Source organism: Oxyura jamaicensis, chromosome 12 (assembly GCF_011077185.1).
Source record: "Oxyura jamaicensis isolate SHBP4307 breed ruddy duck chromosome 12, BPBGC_Ojam_1.0, whole genome shotgun sequence".
NCBI lineage: Eukaryota > Metazoa > Chordata > Aves > Anseriformes > Anatidae > Oxyura > Oxyura jamaicensis.
The window spans coordinates 3,677,233-3,695,261 of NC_048904.1; the positions used below are offsets into that span (position 1 = coordinate 3,677,233).

At 38.3% G+C, this 18,029-nt stretch overlaps 1 protein-coding gene across 11 annotated transcripts in view; it reads left to right on the top strand.

Annotated features, from left to right (window-relative positions):
* The window catches only part of IQSEC1 (IQ motif and Sec7 domain ArfGEF 1), a 336,457-nt gene that overhangs the window by 143,423 nt on the left and 175,005 nt on the right, over positions 1–18,029 (top strand). For 6 of the 11 annotated variants that reach the window (XM_035337514.1, XM_035337515.1, XM_035337505.1 and 3 more), the window contains one exon: positions 12,753–12,839. The exons of 4 other annotated variants lie outside the window; for them this stretch is intronic. In XM_035337514.1, the coding sequence (XP_035193405.1) occupies positions 12,753–12,839 (87 nt within the window). Of the gene's footprint in view, positions 1–4,052; positions 4,214–12,752; positions 12,840–18,029 lie in introns of those variants that run through there. One more of the 11 variants, XM_035337513.1, reaches the window with a different exon arrangement.

Genomic DNA, 18,029 nt, shown 5'->3' on the forward strand with positions numbered 1-18,029 from the left:
ATTTAAAACAAACAACCCAGCAATTAGTAGAGGGTCATTTTGATTTGTAAATGTCATCTAGTGTATGAATTACAGCTCATGCGGTGCATAAGTTGTGGTGACCCCACAGAGGTTATCATGTATACTGCTGTTTGACTTTGTTCAGGTGATTTGTTTATTCCTTGCTGTAATGAAAGGAACAGAAATCTGAGCAGAGAGAGCTGATTTTTGGAAATGCTTCACTGGCTGCATACACAGATTAATAATGTTGGTAGGAATTAGTAGAACTGAATGCTTACTGTAACGTGCAGCCCCTGATGAAACCCGTGCAGCCCCTGATGAAACCCGTTCTTCCCAATTTCAGTGTCTTTTCAGAGTCTTTCTTGGTATGTAATACTTTGAATGCAAACTTGTTATGATAATGGTTTGGGCATCTTATATCTAGGACTTTCCACGGACTGGTGCTGAATAATGTACTGTACCAAGTATCTTGCTGAGTGGACTTCATAGCATCAGGAAAAACTGTAACCTTCATGTCCCAAACCTGTCCTACTTACTATATTTTTCATATATATATATATATATATATATGTATATATGAAAAGACTCTTTTTGAAGTTAAGAGCATAGGGTAGATAGTTGGTACAGTTACTAACTTTATTTCATAGTATTCAATCAATAGTTAAAACATTTTAATTTCTTCTGCTAAAATACAAACATGGGCAGGATTTACCACATGTTTACACTTCAGGACAACTTTGTATGACCAGGAGAGAACTGATGAAGGCAATGGACTAAAGATATATGACCTCAAACAGCAACCTGAGCATACTCTTAACATATACTATGCAAGTTGGTCTGTTACCTTGAATAACATGGTAGAGGCTCAGATGGGTTTAGAAACAGATGGTCTTGTTTCAGTTATCTTTTTCTGAACACTTCAGACGGAAAACTTGAACCAAACACAAGACAAAATGCTGTGCATAACAAAAAATTGATTACTATTGTCTTGTCTAAAATTAAAATTTCCATGATACTCATTACAGAATGGGAAGGAATAGCTCTTATATTATGAATGCATCTTTCATATGTGAAGAAAGCATTCTGAAAACTCAGTTACTGCTTCTGGGGAAGCTTGTTACTAAAACTGTTGTAGGAAACCTCAGTGAAGAAGCAGTAGAAATCACGTGTAAAGATGTGTGGGTACAGAATTCAACATGCATGCAGCAGCTGAGAGCCTTTCTGTAGCATTAGCATTTGTGGAATCCAGATAATGCATCTTGTACAATTTATTTTTGCTTATTGATTTGGCTTTTCAGTCTTGTTTTTCTTACTCCTGAAAACTGGACTTTTGAAAAGCTAGATTAAGTGATTAACTGTTACACAGAACCTGGTTTAGTTACGGGACCGAAGTGTTTCCTCCTGAAATGATTATCATCCATTTAACACCTTTCTGAATACCTGAATAATTTCTTCTTCATTTTTCATTCAGTCTGTGCACTGTGCTGCTGGACATCTGCAGAAACTAGATTTGAAAACAGAAGAATCAGACCAAGCTGACGAGACTGTTTGTATATCCTCTACCTTATAGAGCAGTGGTGATTAAGCTGCTTGAATTTAGAGTAGGTTGGAAAGCCATTTTATGGGACTTTTTATGGAAAGGCTTTATTTTCTTATCAGGCATTTATCTTTGTGATGTATTGATTGCTGTTAGAAGGTTTTGGCTGTGATGTGCAATTTCACAGTGCATGTGCACCTTTTAGAATTTCTTCGGTGCTTTGTATTTACTATCTATTAAAAATGAGGTAGCATTTAAATCATGGAAAGGCTTCTCTGGAAAATGGAAAGATACCTTTCGGCTGTCTTCAGTGCAACAGAAAAAAACACTTGATTCTGTGAATTTGTGGAAAAGGTGTTTAGCTTGCAAAATTAGCTGATACCAAGCAATCATGTTACAGTTTTGCAGTGTTGTACATGTTCGAGGCATGGATGCTTTAAATCAGGCTTACAACATGGGACGGGGACATTTTGCTAGGGAGCCTGGTCCAAGCCATGAGCCTGCATTAGAGTTTCAGGATCAACCTCACAGTGAAGGTTTTGTGAGCTTTATAAATAAATCTGTTTAGGAATTGCCACATTAGACAAAACTGTATAGTACGCTTTCTGCTGCGTGGGGCAGTGTCACGTCAGGTGTATGTTTAGACAGATGTAGCTTTCTGAAAATGAATACGGCTTAAGTACCTGTTGATGCAGTATCCAAGCATTATGGGCTAATTCTGGGGGGAAATGGAGAACTTTGGGACTCCTCTCTCAGTTAGATGGTTGTGGTTTCCTATTGCCCTGATGTAGCTCTAGTAGATGGGGATGACTCGGGCTGTGGCTTCCCTGAAAATTCTATAAATGGTCATAAAATTTATTTTGTAGTGGTGGAAGGGGTAAGATGATTAGGTAAAACTAAATGCATATCTGTTCAATAAGTTTTTTCTGTTGGTTTCCAGAGTAGCAGGAAGTTGTGTGGCAGATAAGTGGGGGTGGGGGAGAGGTTAGAAGCTAATTGCTCAGCTTTAGGCAGATGACTGACCAAAGGGGAGCAACTTGGGGTGGTTTTAACAAAAGACAGTCCTTTGCAAATCAGTTTTAAATAAAGATCATCAGAAAATATCATGCCTTACCTTTTTCTTACTGCTGTTTTTTTCCCAAAGTTACATAATTTAGCAGCATCTCTGACAGTTCATGCTTCTCTTTAGCCTGGGGAACTTCATAGGTAATGCTGTGACAAGTAGCATTTGGCTGACCACCTGCTCTCTCTGACTCTGGCAGTATTACAACTGGCTGTGGAACGGCTATGAACTGATCACTTGACCATGGCAAATGAGCTGCCCTCATCAGTGTGTTCTGGTATATATTTAACTTAATAATATGAGCAGATGGTCATTATATTGATTCATGAAGCAAGGGAGGAAGCTTGGCTATGTTGATAATGTAAGGCCTTAGCACTGAGCTTTGGAGTGGGGCAGGAAGCAAGGGGAGGAAAAGGGAACTTCTTAATTTTTATTTCTGAACAAAGAACTACCATGGACAGGAATTAAATAAAACCAAGGTTGTGACCCATCAAGCCTGGTCATTTACCCAGAAGTAGAGACTGTTAGTGGTTAGCACACAGGAACGATGCTGCTGAAGTCCTTGCACCATTGATGGTGCTTAAAAGAGAGGGAAAGGCAATGGGAGGGCGGTATCTTGCAGCTATGAAACTTCTCACTCTGCCATTGCTATTAATGCTGAGTTTTTTAAGGAAATATTGAAGGAAAAGGTCATATTTAAGTAATAGTTTGGTGATTTTTGCAAACAACTACTTTGCTAATTGTCATCCTATTAAATATGGTAAAACTGGATTTAAACATGAAGCTAATTTTATAAAATATTCAGCAACTATCCTTGTTAGCTGAACTAGTAAGTTTACAAAATCCCAGCTTGGGTCGGCTCAAAGGATCAGCTTGATTTAGTTATTCATTTTGTAATTTGCAATTTGCACATGAGAAACGCTATGCGCAGAACATTCTCTTGAGCAGGCGCTTAATCTCGTGTTTAGGTTCCTGTTTCTCCTCACTGCTGATTAGCTTTGCTGTCTTATCGGTTTATGTCATAGTATGTGACTATAAATTGACTTTGCAGTGAAGAGGGAATACGGTTTGTCTTCACAGATGCTGCTGTTACCATGGAGATAAAAGGACCAATGGCCTTTTCTTGGTTTGGACTGTACTACAGTGTTCGTATACAGACGGTGCATTCAAAAATGCACCATTTGGTGCTTTTAAATTCCCGTCTAAATATCAAATGAGAAAGCATATTATTTTTTCTTGGGGATGAAGTTTAATAATAAATATACATTTGAGACTTTTTCTGGAAGCAGAAAGCAAGCCCACAAGGATTGTGAAAACAATGTGGCTGGTTTATGCTTGTTAAACCTCCTCTCTGGGAAAAACCTTTTGGCTTCGCAAAATATAACCCTGTAGAGCCTTTGGGTTTATCTGATGCAGTGTTTGATGCTGGTTACATCACCAGCTTACTTATCTGTGATGTTCCTCTGTGGCTGATCTTGAATGAGCACGTAAAAGCTGTGAATGTGATTCTTTTTTTTTTCTTAAGAAATCTTTTCTACCTCAGACTGCTTGAAAGAAAATATAAGTACCAAATCCACAACACATTCAAGGATGGCTTGCAGAAGGTGTTATTTGTGAGTACCTTTTCCTTCTTCATCTGTCATCACGTCTCTGATATCTGTGTTGAGGATTCCAGAAGTGGGAGTAGTGATCAGTTTATTGTTTGGTAGGTTTCTTTCCACGAACCATTTTTAGGGTGTTACCTTTTTGGGAGATGAATGATTTCTGTATTAGAAATGCACAGATGATGGTTGTGTTTATGCATGTGAGTATTTAAAGATTTAACCTAATGAAAGTGAATAAGCCAATATTAAGCAGAAGAAAAGAAAATAATTAAAAAGAAAAAAGCAGTTTGCATAAAAGCAATGTAGGATGCTAGGTATTCTGTCTATGATGAGTCAAGAATCTCTTCCATTTTGTTTGAATGCTTTGTCATATTAAAGTATAATCTGTCTTTTAAATGCATGAATACTTACAGAAAGAAATGGACTACAGTCTTAAAGCAATATAACATCAATAAAGCAAAATATCGATGTGTTTTTATTGTGGGATATATGCTTGCTCATATCCTAAAGATGCATTAATTGTTTATTATTTACTTGAACAGTTTCTCAAACATTACAGTCATCACAGCAGGAGTTTAGTATCTGTTCACTGAATGCAGCACAGCAGCTCTTCACATGAGTTGTCACGTTTGGCAGAATGGCTAAGCACTTATCCACTTGTAGCCAGAGGAAGGGCAATGCTAAAGTTTGCATACCATTTGTGGCATCAGCATGGCTACGTACAGCAAGCACACTGGGCAGTTTTATTCGGCTGAATTCTGGTGGTTCCACATGGCCCTTACTCTGATCTTTCTCTTAAAGTGTAGTGCAATGTTGTTCCACTTGAGATAAAAATCAGAACAAAATACACACAAGTGTGCAGTTACGTTGTCCTCTACCACCCACCCTCACTTCCATCAGTGGTTCCCTTCTAATCCAGTGTTTTGAAATGGCTGTACCTGGTATTTGCATTTCTGAACTCTGGTTGAAAATCCTCTGCCTTTATTTTTGCTCAAGGATCTTACATTAAGGAGATGCAGTTGTGGTCTGTAGGTGTTGTCAATTATTTTAATAGTGCCCATGAGGGTCCTAATCGAGTAAATCTAGCTCATGCTCAGTAGCACTGTCCACATGCAGACATAGTAAGTTCAACCATTCAAGAGTAAACTGCTTGTAATAAGAATCGAGAGTATTGAAATCTGTTCTTAAGTTTTCTTGAGCCTTTTGTTTTACAGAGACTGTATGAATGGTTAAGTTGAAATGCTTGAAAATGAGAGAAAACTTGGAACTATACATAGGAAGTTCAAACAAGAAAAGTACGTTTGGAAAACAGGTTGTAGTCTTCAAGGTATATATGGATCAGCTTTGAAATAATGCCTTATGTTTATACAAGGGAGAAATCATTCGTGTTAGACTCCATTTTTCTTTGAGTGCTGTGATTCCAAGATTTTGTAACTCAGTAGGGGACAGAATTTCTTACAGTGCTTATCATGCAGTGTTAAAGAATATCTCATCTCTGTAGGTTACTTTCTTTAACAGTGACGATGCAGTCTTATTCGTAGAACCATTTTGTGCCGTATTTTCCTATATTACTGCTTACGTTTTTGATATCTTTCACCTGCCTCAGCACAATGCTGTAGAAAACAAGACATGAACTATGACTTCTCTTATTCTGAATTTTGACTCATCTTTAAGAATGAGAAGAAAGTAAATGCTGATAGTTGAAAAGAAGAAAAATGTAAGCCTAGGGCTCTTCTAGAGCCAACTCTGTAGAATATGTATGGGGAAGGGAGGGGTTGTATACACACAAATTCTCCATACTCTTTAAAACTGATCAGTTCCAAACTGTAATAACATATGTTAAGTAGTTGGAGACACAAGCTCGTTAATGCTTGAGTTAGTTTGGAGATGGAAATTTAAATACTTTAAGTCTGTTGACATTCTAATAATATACACACTAAGGACTTTTACATTTTAACACACATCTTTCTTACATTTTACATTTGAAATATAAAACGGAGGGGAAAAACAAAAAGCCTGGATTGCTTTTTTTAGAACAGCAGCGATGTCAAACTACTAGGATCAGCAAAGCGTTGCTTTTTCAGATGCTGCACTGAGTAGAGCATATGTCATCGTACCATTGTTTTAAGTAATAGGATTTCCATTGCTGTAAATTTCTTATGGTGTGTCTGTTTAATTTCATTCTTTGCACATTACTATTCTTCCTTTTCCATGAGCATGAAATCCAATATGTATAGGTGCCACTTTTTAGATGTGGTTTTACTATGATTAACGCTCTGTGAAATTATAAATGTGGCTGTATTCTCTAATGTGACTTGCAGTTTCTTGAGAAATTCTGGGACCTATTTTAATGAAGTAAGAAATGTAGAAAAGATGCAGTGAATCTACCAATTTTCTGATTTATTTTTAAATGTTTATTTCCTTATATCCTATGCAACTTTGTCTCTACTCTATTTCAGGTTTTGAACTGTATATTTTTTCTACAAATTTAAAAACTGAGTAGTAAGCAAAAATGATACAAGTACATTTTATTTGTACTGTGAATTTCTGTACATCACCCTTCAGAATAGGTATTTTGCATTACAACTTAATCAAAAGGGAAATAATGATGCTAATTATGTGTCTGCATATTAACAATCTTAATTAAATGCACCCTAGTTACAGTTAACCCACTATTGGAGGCTGCCTACAAACTGTGTGTTGGCCACGATGTAAAGGAATCATCTTTTGGCTATTTATATAGGCTAATACTTCAATTTCACAAAAACAAGTTTATAATAATATTTTTTTATGTAATGTTAATAGGCATTGTGCCATAGGATGGGGCAAAAATAACAGATGTGTCTTCTTTAGTATGTTGTGATGGTACTGGTCTTGTTCTCCCAAGAGGAGATGATTATTTAAAAGCCCTTTTGATGGAGGAGAGGTCAGTGAAAGCCTACCTTATTTTTATTTTATTATTAAAATCCATCTATGGGCACGTAAATCGGAAATATATAAAGGGTAGTATTTTTCCAAACACAAACATACCAGTTTGCATTTGTATTGCAACATGTACAAATGCTGACTTGTTCATCGTCATCATTGTGATGATGACTGAATTTTATTTATTATGGAACAAAATTCAGTGTCTGTACTTTAGCCTGTATGTGCTCAATTCGGTTACATGACCACTGCGTGGTGAGGGGGGAGATAGAGGGAAGGAGGGAGATGCCAACGTTGCAGGTCTAGAACATGTGGTTGTGCTACTTTGTGATGTCTGGGTGCTTCTTCTATTTGTCCTCCGAGTCAGGCTGTTCTGACAGGTAATTTGATTGATGTTTACTGGACATGATGTGTGTTGTTACCTTCCTGTGATATGGCGCCCAAGCTGTGTGCAGAAAGCTATCATGTTGGAAGGAAATGATAGGAATAGCATTCTGGAAAATATATTAGTTGTAATCTTTTATAGTGTGTGAAGATCTTTGCCATATAAGCTCGAAGGTCTTTTTTACATATGCGACTGTAAAAGCAATAATAACATTTAATTTCTTGTAGTTGCTTTTCAATAAATTGTGTATAAGACTGCAATTAATAAGAACACTGTAAAAAAAGCATAGTGTTTTCCATGGGCCACCACTGCCTCTCCTTGACATACTTGACCACAAATTGCTGGACATAAAATAGGACAAATTAAAAAAAAATTGACAGTGCTACTTCAAAAGCCAAAATCATAATGTCCTGTGTATTTGGGCTGAAAATCTGAGGAGTAAGAGGAATACTTCTGATGTCAGAACAGTAGGAAGTTGTCCTGGTGAATGTAAATGGGTCGCCTGCTAGGTCACATCTCACTGGATGTGTCTGCAGACAACTACAGTCAAACTTAGCTTGAGGAGTTTGTATGAGTTGCCGTATAAAGCTCTCTGCCATTTCATCTTCTGTGATGAATTTCTGAATTGTCTCGTGGGTGCAGTTAACGCATTGAAAGCCTTTCTTGTGTGATTAACCACATCCATTATCAAAATTTTATCTGGAGTCGATATAAGCCTGTATTGCTGTGATTTTTATTGTTGGCCACCTTTATGGAAGTCAGTTTGTTTTTATTTCAAATTTTATTTGTCTCTAAATAAATGATTAGGTTTATTAAATAAGAACAGGACAGACTTTACTTGTTTACTTCTGGTCTTTTCTAATCTCAGCTGTAGCCATAGCTCTGGATTGAGATGAGAAAGAAAACCAGCAACTTGTACAATTATGTTATTCTTCATCGGGTTAAAATACGATTAAAATGCACGTGTTCATTTTATTAGCTTGTAGGCATGAATCCATTCAAATAAATCACTCTGAGCTACCTCAGATGCCAATGAAGTGAACGGGCTTATATAGCAGATGAACTCGTCTACCACTTGTGCTATTTACAAGTCTGTTGGACAATGGATCTTTGTCCCCTAGCACCAGGTACACAGCCTGGCTTGGGCAGTTTCAGGAGGCCGTTCTGGTGCACATTTTTGGTGGCACTTGTACTTACTCACTAGAACACGGTACCTGATGGAACATGTACCAGGAGAAAAGGGAGAATACTGGCAGGTGGAGGTGACAGATTGTTGCTTCGTACGAAGAAGAGGAACAGTGTATGTAGAAAGAGGGCTACGGAAAAATGTGGTAGTGAAGGTGAACTGACGCACCTGCTGGTCCCGTCAGCAGCGTTACAAAGACATCATTTCTTCTGATGCAGGCCTGCGCTAATACAGCTTTCCTAAGCAGCCATGAGACAACCGTCCCTTCTGTTTGAAAGCTGGTAGTCTTGTCAGGAAGAAGTTCTAAGAAAGTAACGGTTTAATAATTCCATCAAACTACTGGCAGACTTATATACGGTTAAAATTAAGCACTGGCAGCACAAAAGGGGTTGGATGTCACACCCTGCACCAAGCACCGTGTGCCGTTCGGTTTGGAGGACAAGCCTTGCACAGGCTCTCGGCATTTCGCTGGGTGGGTGCAGTGCTCGCCACGACGGCAGCGGGACGACAGCTAGCAGCCTGCTGAGGGCACGGTGGGGAAACAGAGAATAGCCCGTTAAAGCAGAAGTAATTAGAAGTTAATAGCTGGGTTCCCGGGTCGTTTTAAAACCAGTATTGAGAAATATGTCTACTGAGTTTAGGAGGCCTGTTGGGGATTGTAGGAGAAAATGAGCAAATGTTGGCTTGTGGTTTTAGCTTTACGTGATAATCTAGTTCTTCTTATTTGTACTTCTAAGCAAGACCCTAGTCCCAAAATAATAAAAACAAAGGGCTTTTTTGTTCTGCTGATGAATACAAAAGTAACGTTACAATGAGTGGTTTCTAATGGCAAGTATGGGAATTTATATAGAAGGTAAAGGAACAGTTAAACCTACTGGGGGTCAGCATGCTAATGGTGCAGCTTGGACTTGCTTAATGCTGGCCTCCCAGGGGAGATGTGATTTCGAGGTTTTATCATAGAATTTATTTTGGATTTAGTTTTGTTTTGACTGTATTAGTAGTCTGTACTCAAAGAATTTAGCAACATAAATATATAAAAATTTATCAGACCTGTCCATGAGTACCTGGGGGGAGCTGGAAAAAACTTTGCCCGGAGGTGGGAAATTACCACAACATCCTGTGGAAGCTTTGCCGTGCTTTAGAAGCTGAATTTCCCAGAAGCAGCATTCATCAATTTAGTCATTTGTCTTGTGTCAGTTCTGAAGTATCCGTTTTAATGTGAAGTACCATTGTCTCAAGATGCAAAGCATGAGCAGGGCCAAGTATGACACTGTAAACAGAGGAGGTGATCTCCGCTCCTAATTTAAATATATTTCATATGATGTCTTTAGGTGTTATGACTTAAATCCTTAAAGCAATTCTATTTGGAGTGCAAACTTGTGTTGAAGGCCAATTGAAATATCTTACAAGTTCTTTTGTTGTTTTTGTTTGTTTGTTTGTTTGTTTGTTTTTTTAAAGTAACTTTAATCTTGAACTTTTCCTGATATAATTCAGAGGAGGAAATAAATGGAAGTATTGCTTTAGTGTGCAACTACTGTACAAAATGCCACATACTGATCTTACATTGTGCCAGTAGAGGGTGGATTTGCTTTGGGTAAAATCAGTTTGCTGACGGGGCTGTAAGCCTGAGCACCATCTGTCGTCAGGCTGATTGGGCATCAGTCAGTGGGACCTGGAGGAACCAAAACACTTGGTCAAGATATCCCTGCATTTTGAAGTTTGGAGCAGAGTCCAAACCTCACGTCTGCTGCTGTAACTACTTGGATAAAGAGCCCAGTGTCTCTGAGCAGCAAGGGGCTGAAATGTAGCTTTACAGATTGAGCATATGTCTTTAACATCTGGAATGTTCTTGCTGAACCCGGCAATATGTGGTAACGTAATTACAAGTCTGCAGTTGAACAGTTTGTCATCTGTTGTGTCTGTTCCATACCTGCACCTGTAAGACACTCGAGTGCCAGTGTAGTTGCTACCTGACAAACCTTTAGTGCTTCTTATTTGCTATCAAGGTGACTGGACTTTTGCATTTCTACTGCACCTTCGAAAAGAAACTCAAAGCAGTTGGGCTCCTAACCAGTCTTGTGCAATAGGTGAGTATTAACCGTAACTGCAGAGGAGGAGGCTGAAAGTGCTGAGAGGACTTGTGGTGTTTTGGTATTTTTGGAACATGGGAAGGTCAGAGGAGGACACACTTCTGGAACCTCATGGGCAGAAGCTTATGGGGGTAGCAAGGAGCAAACTCTGTTCAAATATTTTGTTGTGCACAAGTAAATCCAGGGACATTCATTCATTAGTTTACTGGTTTATTCTCTGAAGAAGAAAATGCTGTTAATGAGAATAGAAAAACTTGTATAGGAGAAAAAGGGTGGGAGTAAGGGAGGCCTGGGACAGCCTCAAGCTAATTTCCTTTTCCTTCTACTGGCAAACTTAGGTATTCACAAAGGATGCAGAGATTTCATCAGTGTGATCCCTTTCCCTACCCAATGTGAGACTTTGTCATGCAATGTACACTTACTACCCTGGTTCCGTCAATTGTGTGGAGCAGCTTGTGTGAATATCGTGTTTCTCGTGTCAGAAAATACTGCTTTTACATCTTCTAACTGCTTTTATCATGGCCCATCATGTTTTTGGTAACATTATCCATCTTCCTGTAGAATCATTCTGGTCTTCTTTCTAAGGGGCCCAAAGGTGTCCCCGTTCAGTTTGCTCTGGGACGCATTAGCAGGGTACGTCCCATGATGGCAATCCGCCTGATGACTGTGGTTGTGATTGGCTTTCCAAAAGCTCAGGTACTTCATGGGTGTTACCATCAGTTGCCATCTTTAAACAGAAAATCCCACTCATCGTGGCTGTGCAGTTGCTGACACACGGTTGGCAACAGAAATCAGAACAGGTTGACCCTGTGGGGTTCCTTTTTTTTTTTTTTTGAGGATTAGTAACCAACGCATTTCTCAGAAGGGCCGACGTTTTTTGCATAACCACTCTGTTTGGTCCTATGAGAGGGTGACCTCATAGGATTTGCTTTAAGCCTCAGGGATCCAGAAGAATCAAAATCAGTCTCTTGAATCATTTGTCAGGATGCCAAGCAAAAATGTGTGTGTGTACATACATACACCGTCTATTAAATAGTCAGCTTGGGTTCTTTTCAGTTAAATGAGGATTTTCAGTTTAATGGCTGTTTCTTCCATGTGTACGCACTGCCAGATTAGGAAATATTGGTTTAAATTTTATGATTTCTTAGAGGAATGATATGTTTTATGAAATTTGGTTAGGTGGTTTTATCATGGGTGCCATATTGTGCTAAATCTTTAACGTTTCTGGGCAAAAACATCAAATGTGCTAAGTGTACTCTATGTTGCTTAAAGATTGTCTAAGCTTTACTTCAGATGCAGTACCTCATCGTTATGCTCCTCCTGTGTGTTTTTAACAATACAAACATTATCTGGACTGCAGGATATCTTTTTGCGTTGTAAAACTTTTTTTTTTTCTCTTCATGTTTCAAACAAATGACATCAATTAAATTTGTATTGCACATTTCAGAATATTGCTTAAAATTTGGGTGAAGCTTAGATTCTTCCAAATTTGTAAGTGGCGTATTGCAGCCTGTGTATAATTACTGGGCCTGAAGAAAGCTTATGTCCTTATTCATCCCATTGTGCCTCCTCGTGTTTAAGCACTGTGTTTGAAATGCCATGAACAAACAGCATGACTGGTGCAGAGTAACATCCAAGTCTGAAGTTCCAGTTCCATAGGAATTTTAACCCTCAGTATTTTTCTTTTGCCTCTGTTCCACACAGAAAGGCAAAAGCAAAGTCTTAAATTGGCATTTTATTTCTATGTTGCGACAAAACTTTGATTCTTCATAGCAAGAGTTCACCACTGTCATTTTTGATGTGTATATTAAACTAGGGGACTATTTCCCTCCTCATTTCCTGGGATTCAGAATTGACAGCTGCATTTCAAATTTCATTATACCTGCTAGCACCTGCTTTTCCCTAAAAAGCCCCTTTCTAAACACTTGGTGTTTTGACTTTGTGTTTTTCCTTGTGTCGTAGGTCTTTAAATACTCTGCACCAGTTTTGCTGTCCAGCTCCATTGTACCATACCCAGCTAGCTGTCCCTGCCACACACTCAGAGTACAGGTAAGAGTAGATATGGTCCACACACTTGATATTTTTGAAGAGACATCTAACGTTATGATTTGACAGAAGAAAAGGAATAGCAGTTTAAGGTAATTTTTTTTTTTAAAAAAAAAAGGGGAAGAAAAAAGAATTGAGTATTAGGAAAACATCAAACTAATTTTTAACATCTCGTAGGATAGTTCTATTTGTTCTCTCAGGCACTATGGAATGATGCAGTACAATGGCTTTCATGTGCTTTAAGAGGCACATCCCCTAGACACTTCGAAAGGTAGAAAGAAGCTAATTGTAGGTTTAGTTCTCACATAACTAACATATCAAGGCATGGAAATTCTCACATAGTTTATGTAGGATATTCTTCTTATGAGCAACACTTTTTTCTTCTCCCGCCCCCAGGCATTTCATGACAGAATAGCCATGTATGTAGTGCTCAGGGTCAAAGGCATGGACCTGGAAAAGGCTCAGCATTGCGTTTTGATTTGAATGGAAGTAAGGGATTTTTAACTATAAATGCTGAGCAGAGGCTGCCCTACATATATCAGAAATATGTGGTTTCCAGCCAGTAATGCTTTATTTGACATAGATCTCTTTACTGGGTGTTTTCCAAGTTCTCTTTGATTACATGTGGACAGCAGTAATTACACATCTTAATACGAACCATTGTCAGTGCCAGAGCGTTTTAGTCATCTTTAGAAGCATCAAAGGGCAGGTAACCGAAGTTACTAGAAATGTGAGAACTGTTAAATTGTGCATACATGTCATGAAAAAAATGCCTTGAACATTTACTTTTTGCTATTGGTGATTAACTTAGTGATAATTGCCAGCTCATGAATACTATTAGTATCAAAAAAATTAAGTCTGGTGCCGAAAAATCAGCTCACTTTGCACTGGTAATAAGGAAACACAAAACCGAACACTGAATCCTAAATCTGTAAATGCATAAGCATACTTCTGATTTAAATCTTTCATGTCTTAGTTATGTCTAACCATGCATGCTTGGATCCATCCCTTTGTTTTACACTGGAACATCAGTTTGTATGATTTTTTTCCTCTCATCAGAGCTCTTAGTTTTATTTGGTGGTAGCGAATCCGTAGTTCAGTTGTAAGACAACTGCAACTTGAAGTATTCCTTCAGTGAGGAGCAAGGCCTCAAGATTATTAGATTCCCATTTGCTTTTTAATAAGGCTTTTATTTTTTTCCTCCTTAGATTATGCCCTAATTTTAAGGGTGTGTTAGAGACATTCCTATAGAAATGTTGATGGGAAAACCAGTTCTTTCTTGAACGTTTTGATATCTTGCTCCATGTAGGCCATTATTCATGTATCCAAACTGATAGTTGCAACCTGACATCATTGTATCTGTACTTGCCAAGTACAAATTTTGCACATTTTTGTAAAAGCCCTGAATACAGTAATCCTCGTGCTGTGAATGAAAATCAGCTACTATAATGCTAGCACAATTAGACTCTTAATTTCCACATACATTTAATAGTATTAAATTTAGCTTTTGGTCTTCCCATTTATCAATTTATAAATAGAAATAATTGAAAACAATGCAGACAGAAATGGATGCTTCATTCTAACTTCAGATTTGAGGCTTTATTTAGAAAATACACAGAGGGATTAATTTTGTAGCCCTGAATTAAAAATTAAATTTGCTCTGAAAGAAGCAATTAATGAATGCACTACAGTGAAATCTGGAGCATCTCTGATTTGCTGTTAGCTAATTGCTGGATGTTTTATTCACTCCAGCAATTTTATTTCTAGTCTAGATGATCTTTGGCATCTGTTTTGAATTGTTAATAGGGAAATAATGCATTTTTAATAACTGCAGCTATTGCAGTAATCCCTTGCTTGCTCATTTTACAATGTTCAAAATAGATAGAAATAAAATGAATTATCTTACATTCTCCTATTGTAAGAAAAATCATAGGAAGCCTAAGCGATTAAAGTACTTTGAGCTAGTTAGTTATGTTTGTGTTCCAGTTAGCCCATATGCCTCCTGTTTGCTCCTTTTGATTTATTCTTGTTTAGAAGTTGGAAAACAAACAAACAAACAAACAAACAAACAACAAAAACAAACAAACAAACAAAAAAACAGTAATGTCTGTAGCTTGGCTTCCTTAACTCCCTTTCTCTTCCTGCCTCCCAGTGCCTTAAAAATAACGTACCCTCGTTCAAAGCTGCAAACTCCATGAGGTGCTCTGTCCTTCCTGCTCCGCTGAAGCTGGGGTGAAGGAGTGGGCAGGTTGGTTTCATTGGTGTTAGTGCTTACAGCCCCAGTATCACTGTAGCTGTCAGCTCCCCAGACTGTTGTGACGAGTGTTGTAGCAATAGCTCCAGACAGGCAGATACGAGTAGTGCTCATCCTTGGGAGTGTCAGGTTTTACTTGTATCGGTATTCTTTGAATAGTTGTGCGATAGGCGGGAATGTGCAACTACAACTGCAGACGGATTTGCTTACCACTATGGATCTTTTGATCTGATGTGTTTATTCATAATTCTGTGATTTCCTCGTTCTGCTTTGCATGAAATGTTGGCTGCCACTCATTCCTTTCTCCATCCATTTTACCTTCCATCTTTCTAATATTGAATTAGATGCCCTTATCATGTCCAAAGGCCGTTTTCAAATCTTGAAGCTAGAGATTTTTCTTTTCTTTTTTTTCCCCAGTGATACCTGTGAAAACAAAAAGATAATGCAAAGGATGTTATAGTACCAAAGAAATCCCATCATTTTCTTGCAGTCTCTACCTGCTTAATGTTTAATCAGCACCTCTGGGAGGTAAAGCCATTATTCTGAAAATTCTGTGCTTATGTGAAATTTTAATGTGGAATCTTTGTTTCACCAGGTAATCTTAGCATATGTGCAACAAACCACTGTATTGAAGATGACAGGAGGAATAATTGTGCTATTTCTTTTTTCCTGGGCCAGTGGTAGGCATCGTAGCTGTTTTGTTACCCAAACTGGCTGACACAGAAGCTTAACATACAACGGTGTCTAGCTGGCAGATGCTCCTCTATTGAATAGAGAGGGTTAGTTTTTCTGCCTTTTTAAGAACACTGTGGGAATTCTTGCACACTAGGCACAATCAGGGAAAATTGGGAACTCTGCTTGGTTCCTGAAATTGAAAAATACCAGTTTTTCAGATAAATGTGGTTCTTTTCAGATCTGTTTACTTTTTCCATGGGTGAGCACATGTATGCCAGGCTTAGACAACTAGCAAATATTTCTCACATAGCACCTATAAATATATCCCACACTACAGAGCAGACACCTCAGTCTTGGGGTAGTTTCCTAGTCAATGATTAGTCACAGGTAAAACTGTAGCTGCAGGAGCTATGCTTCACAATCCTTTCTACTGATGATATGACTGTTTATTGAAGTTTTCTACAAAAAAAAAAAAAAGGCCAAAAAAAAAGAATAGAAATCTTATTTCTAACTGAATAACAATTGCCTAGCTATATAACTTAGCATATAAGCACTTTCTTCTTTACAACATACAGGGATTTAAAAGCTTGACAATATATATATATATACTTACTATTATTTTTTCACATTGAGCAAAGGAGTGAAAGTAAGATATCTCAGATCAGCCAGCATCTTGCTTTAGGTTATCCTGGTTTTCAAGATGAGCAAAGAAAAACAGATCCAAACACTGTCCAAATCTCATACTCTGTGCTAAGTCAGTATGAGAGGTTCAGATTAGATAAGGCATCTGTGTTCAAACCCTATGGCAAAAGAAAGCTGGCAAAATTATAGTAATACTTGTAATTTTCTACTTGATGCCTGCGTGATCTAGTGATGTAAAAAGGGAGAATTGTGTTCGTACACAGCAAAGTGTTTGAAAATAACCAGGAGTTGGCAGAATATCATGAATTTGCTATTTGGTTTTGGATTTTCTTGCATTTTCTTCCTTTGTTGTGTTTCTTTCCATCCTCCTCCTTTAGCTTGTTATTTAGTTTAAAGGAAATGATCACTCGTGGTTGCGTTACTGGTAAAGAAGTGACCTCGTACAAGCTTCCTGCTAAGCCGGCATCCCCTCCTCCACCTGCCATAAAGCACGTTATAGCATTACAGATGTAGGTATTCCAAACTGCTGCTTTCATAGCCTTTGTGCCTTCTGGTTTGTAGCACCATTCATGATGCTGGCAACTCTGCATGGAAACAGAGTTCTTTCGACATGAAAAGAAGGGGGGTGAAGGGTCAAGTGCAGCTCTATCAATCATCAGTACTTCTGTGTGTAAATCACCAGCAGAGTGGGAATGCATCTATTCTGCATTTTCAGTGAACTATGGGCAGTGAAAAGCCTTGTGGAATGTTTCTCTTTAATATGTTAAAAGTAAAGACCCCAGGCCACAGTAGGCTGGGTATGTATATGACTGCTTAATGTCATTTTTCGTATGGGAAAAAAAAAAAAAAAAAAAAAAAAAACTTTTGAAACAGCTTTTGCCTGAGAGTTTAGCTGTCAAGTATTAGCCTGTGCTCATTTGGCTGTTATTGGTTGCCTTGAAGGTCCGGTCTCTGACACTAAAGGGGTTACCAGGTGGTACTTACGAGCAAGTTGCACTGTTTGTGAATTTAAAAGCAAACAAAAAACAACTTGATCTTCATTTTCCTAATGCTATTCCCTATGATTCTGTTCCTCTGTCTTTTTTCTTTTTTGCCCCCCCTCTTCCTTGGCAGGGAAGATAATGTTCTGCACCAGTTCTGCTGTCCACCTTCGGGGTCTAGTAGTCCATCTTCAAGATAACAGAGAAGCTCGGGGTCGCTAAGTGTGCAGTCAGTGCTACATCTGTATAGTCCATCTCTCCTCTCTAACTGGTGTGTATGGGACTGACATTTGCATGGATGCCATAGGATTCTTGTTCGTATCAAGTCTGAGTTGCTCAAAATGGCACAGCCGTAAATTTTTATCATCAGTGCTTGGTAATCTTTTCTCCGTGCTTTTCTACAGCTCTCTTCCTTGTGTCCAGTATTTGAAACACTTGCAAACTGTAAACACTACATAAAATGCACTATTTATTTTGAAGTAAAATAAACAGTACCATAAGTCTTTAAGTGTACTGTGCGTTTTGTTACTGTATGTGGTCATGTGGCACGTAGGGCACAAACTAATGCGATTTCTTCTCCCCCAGGTGTTCAGAAGATGGGGGGGGAGCTGTTTCTTGTAATGTCATCTGTATTAGGATGGT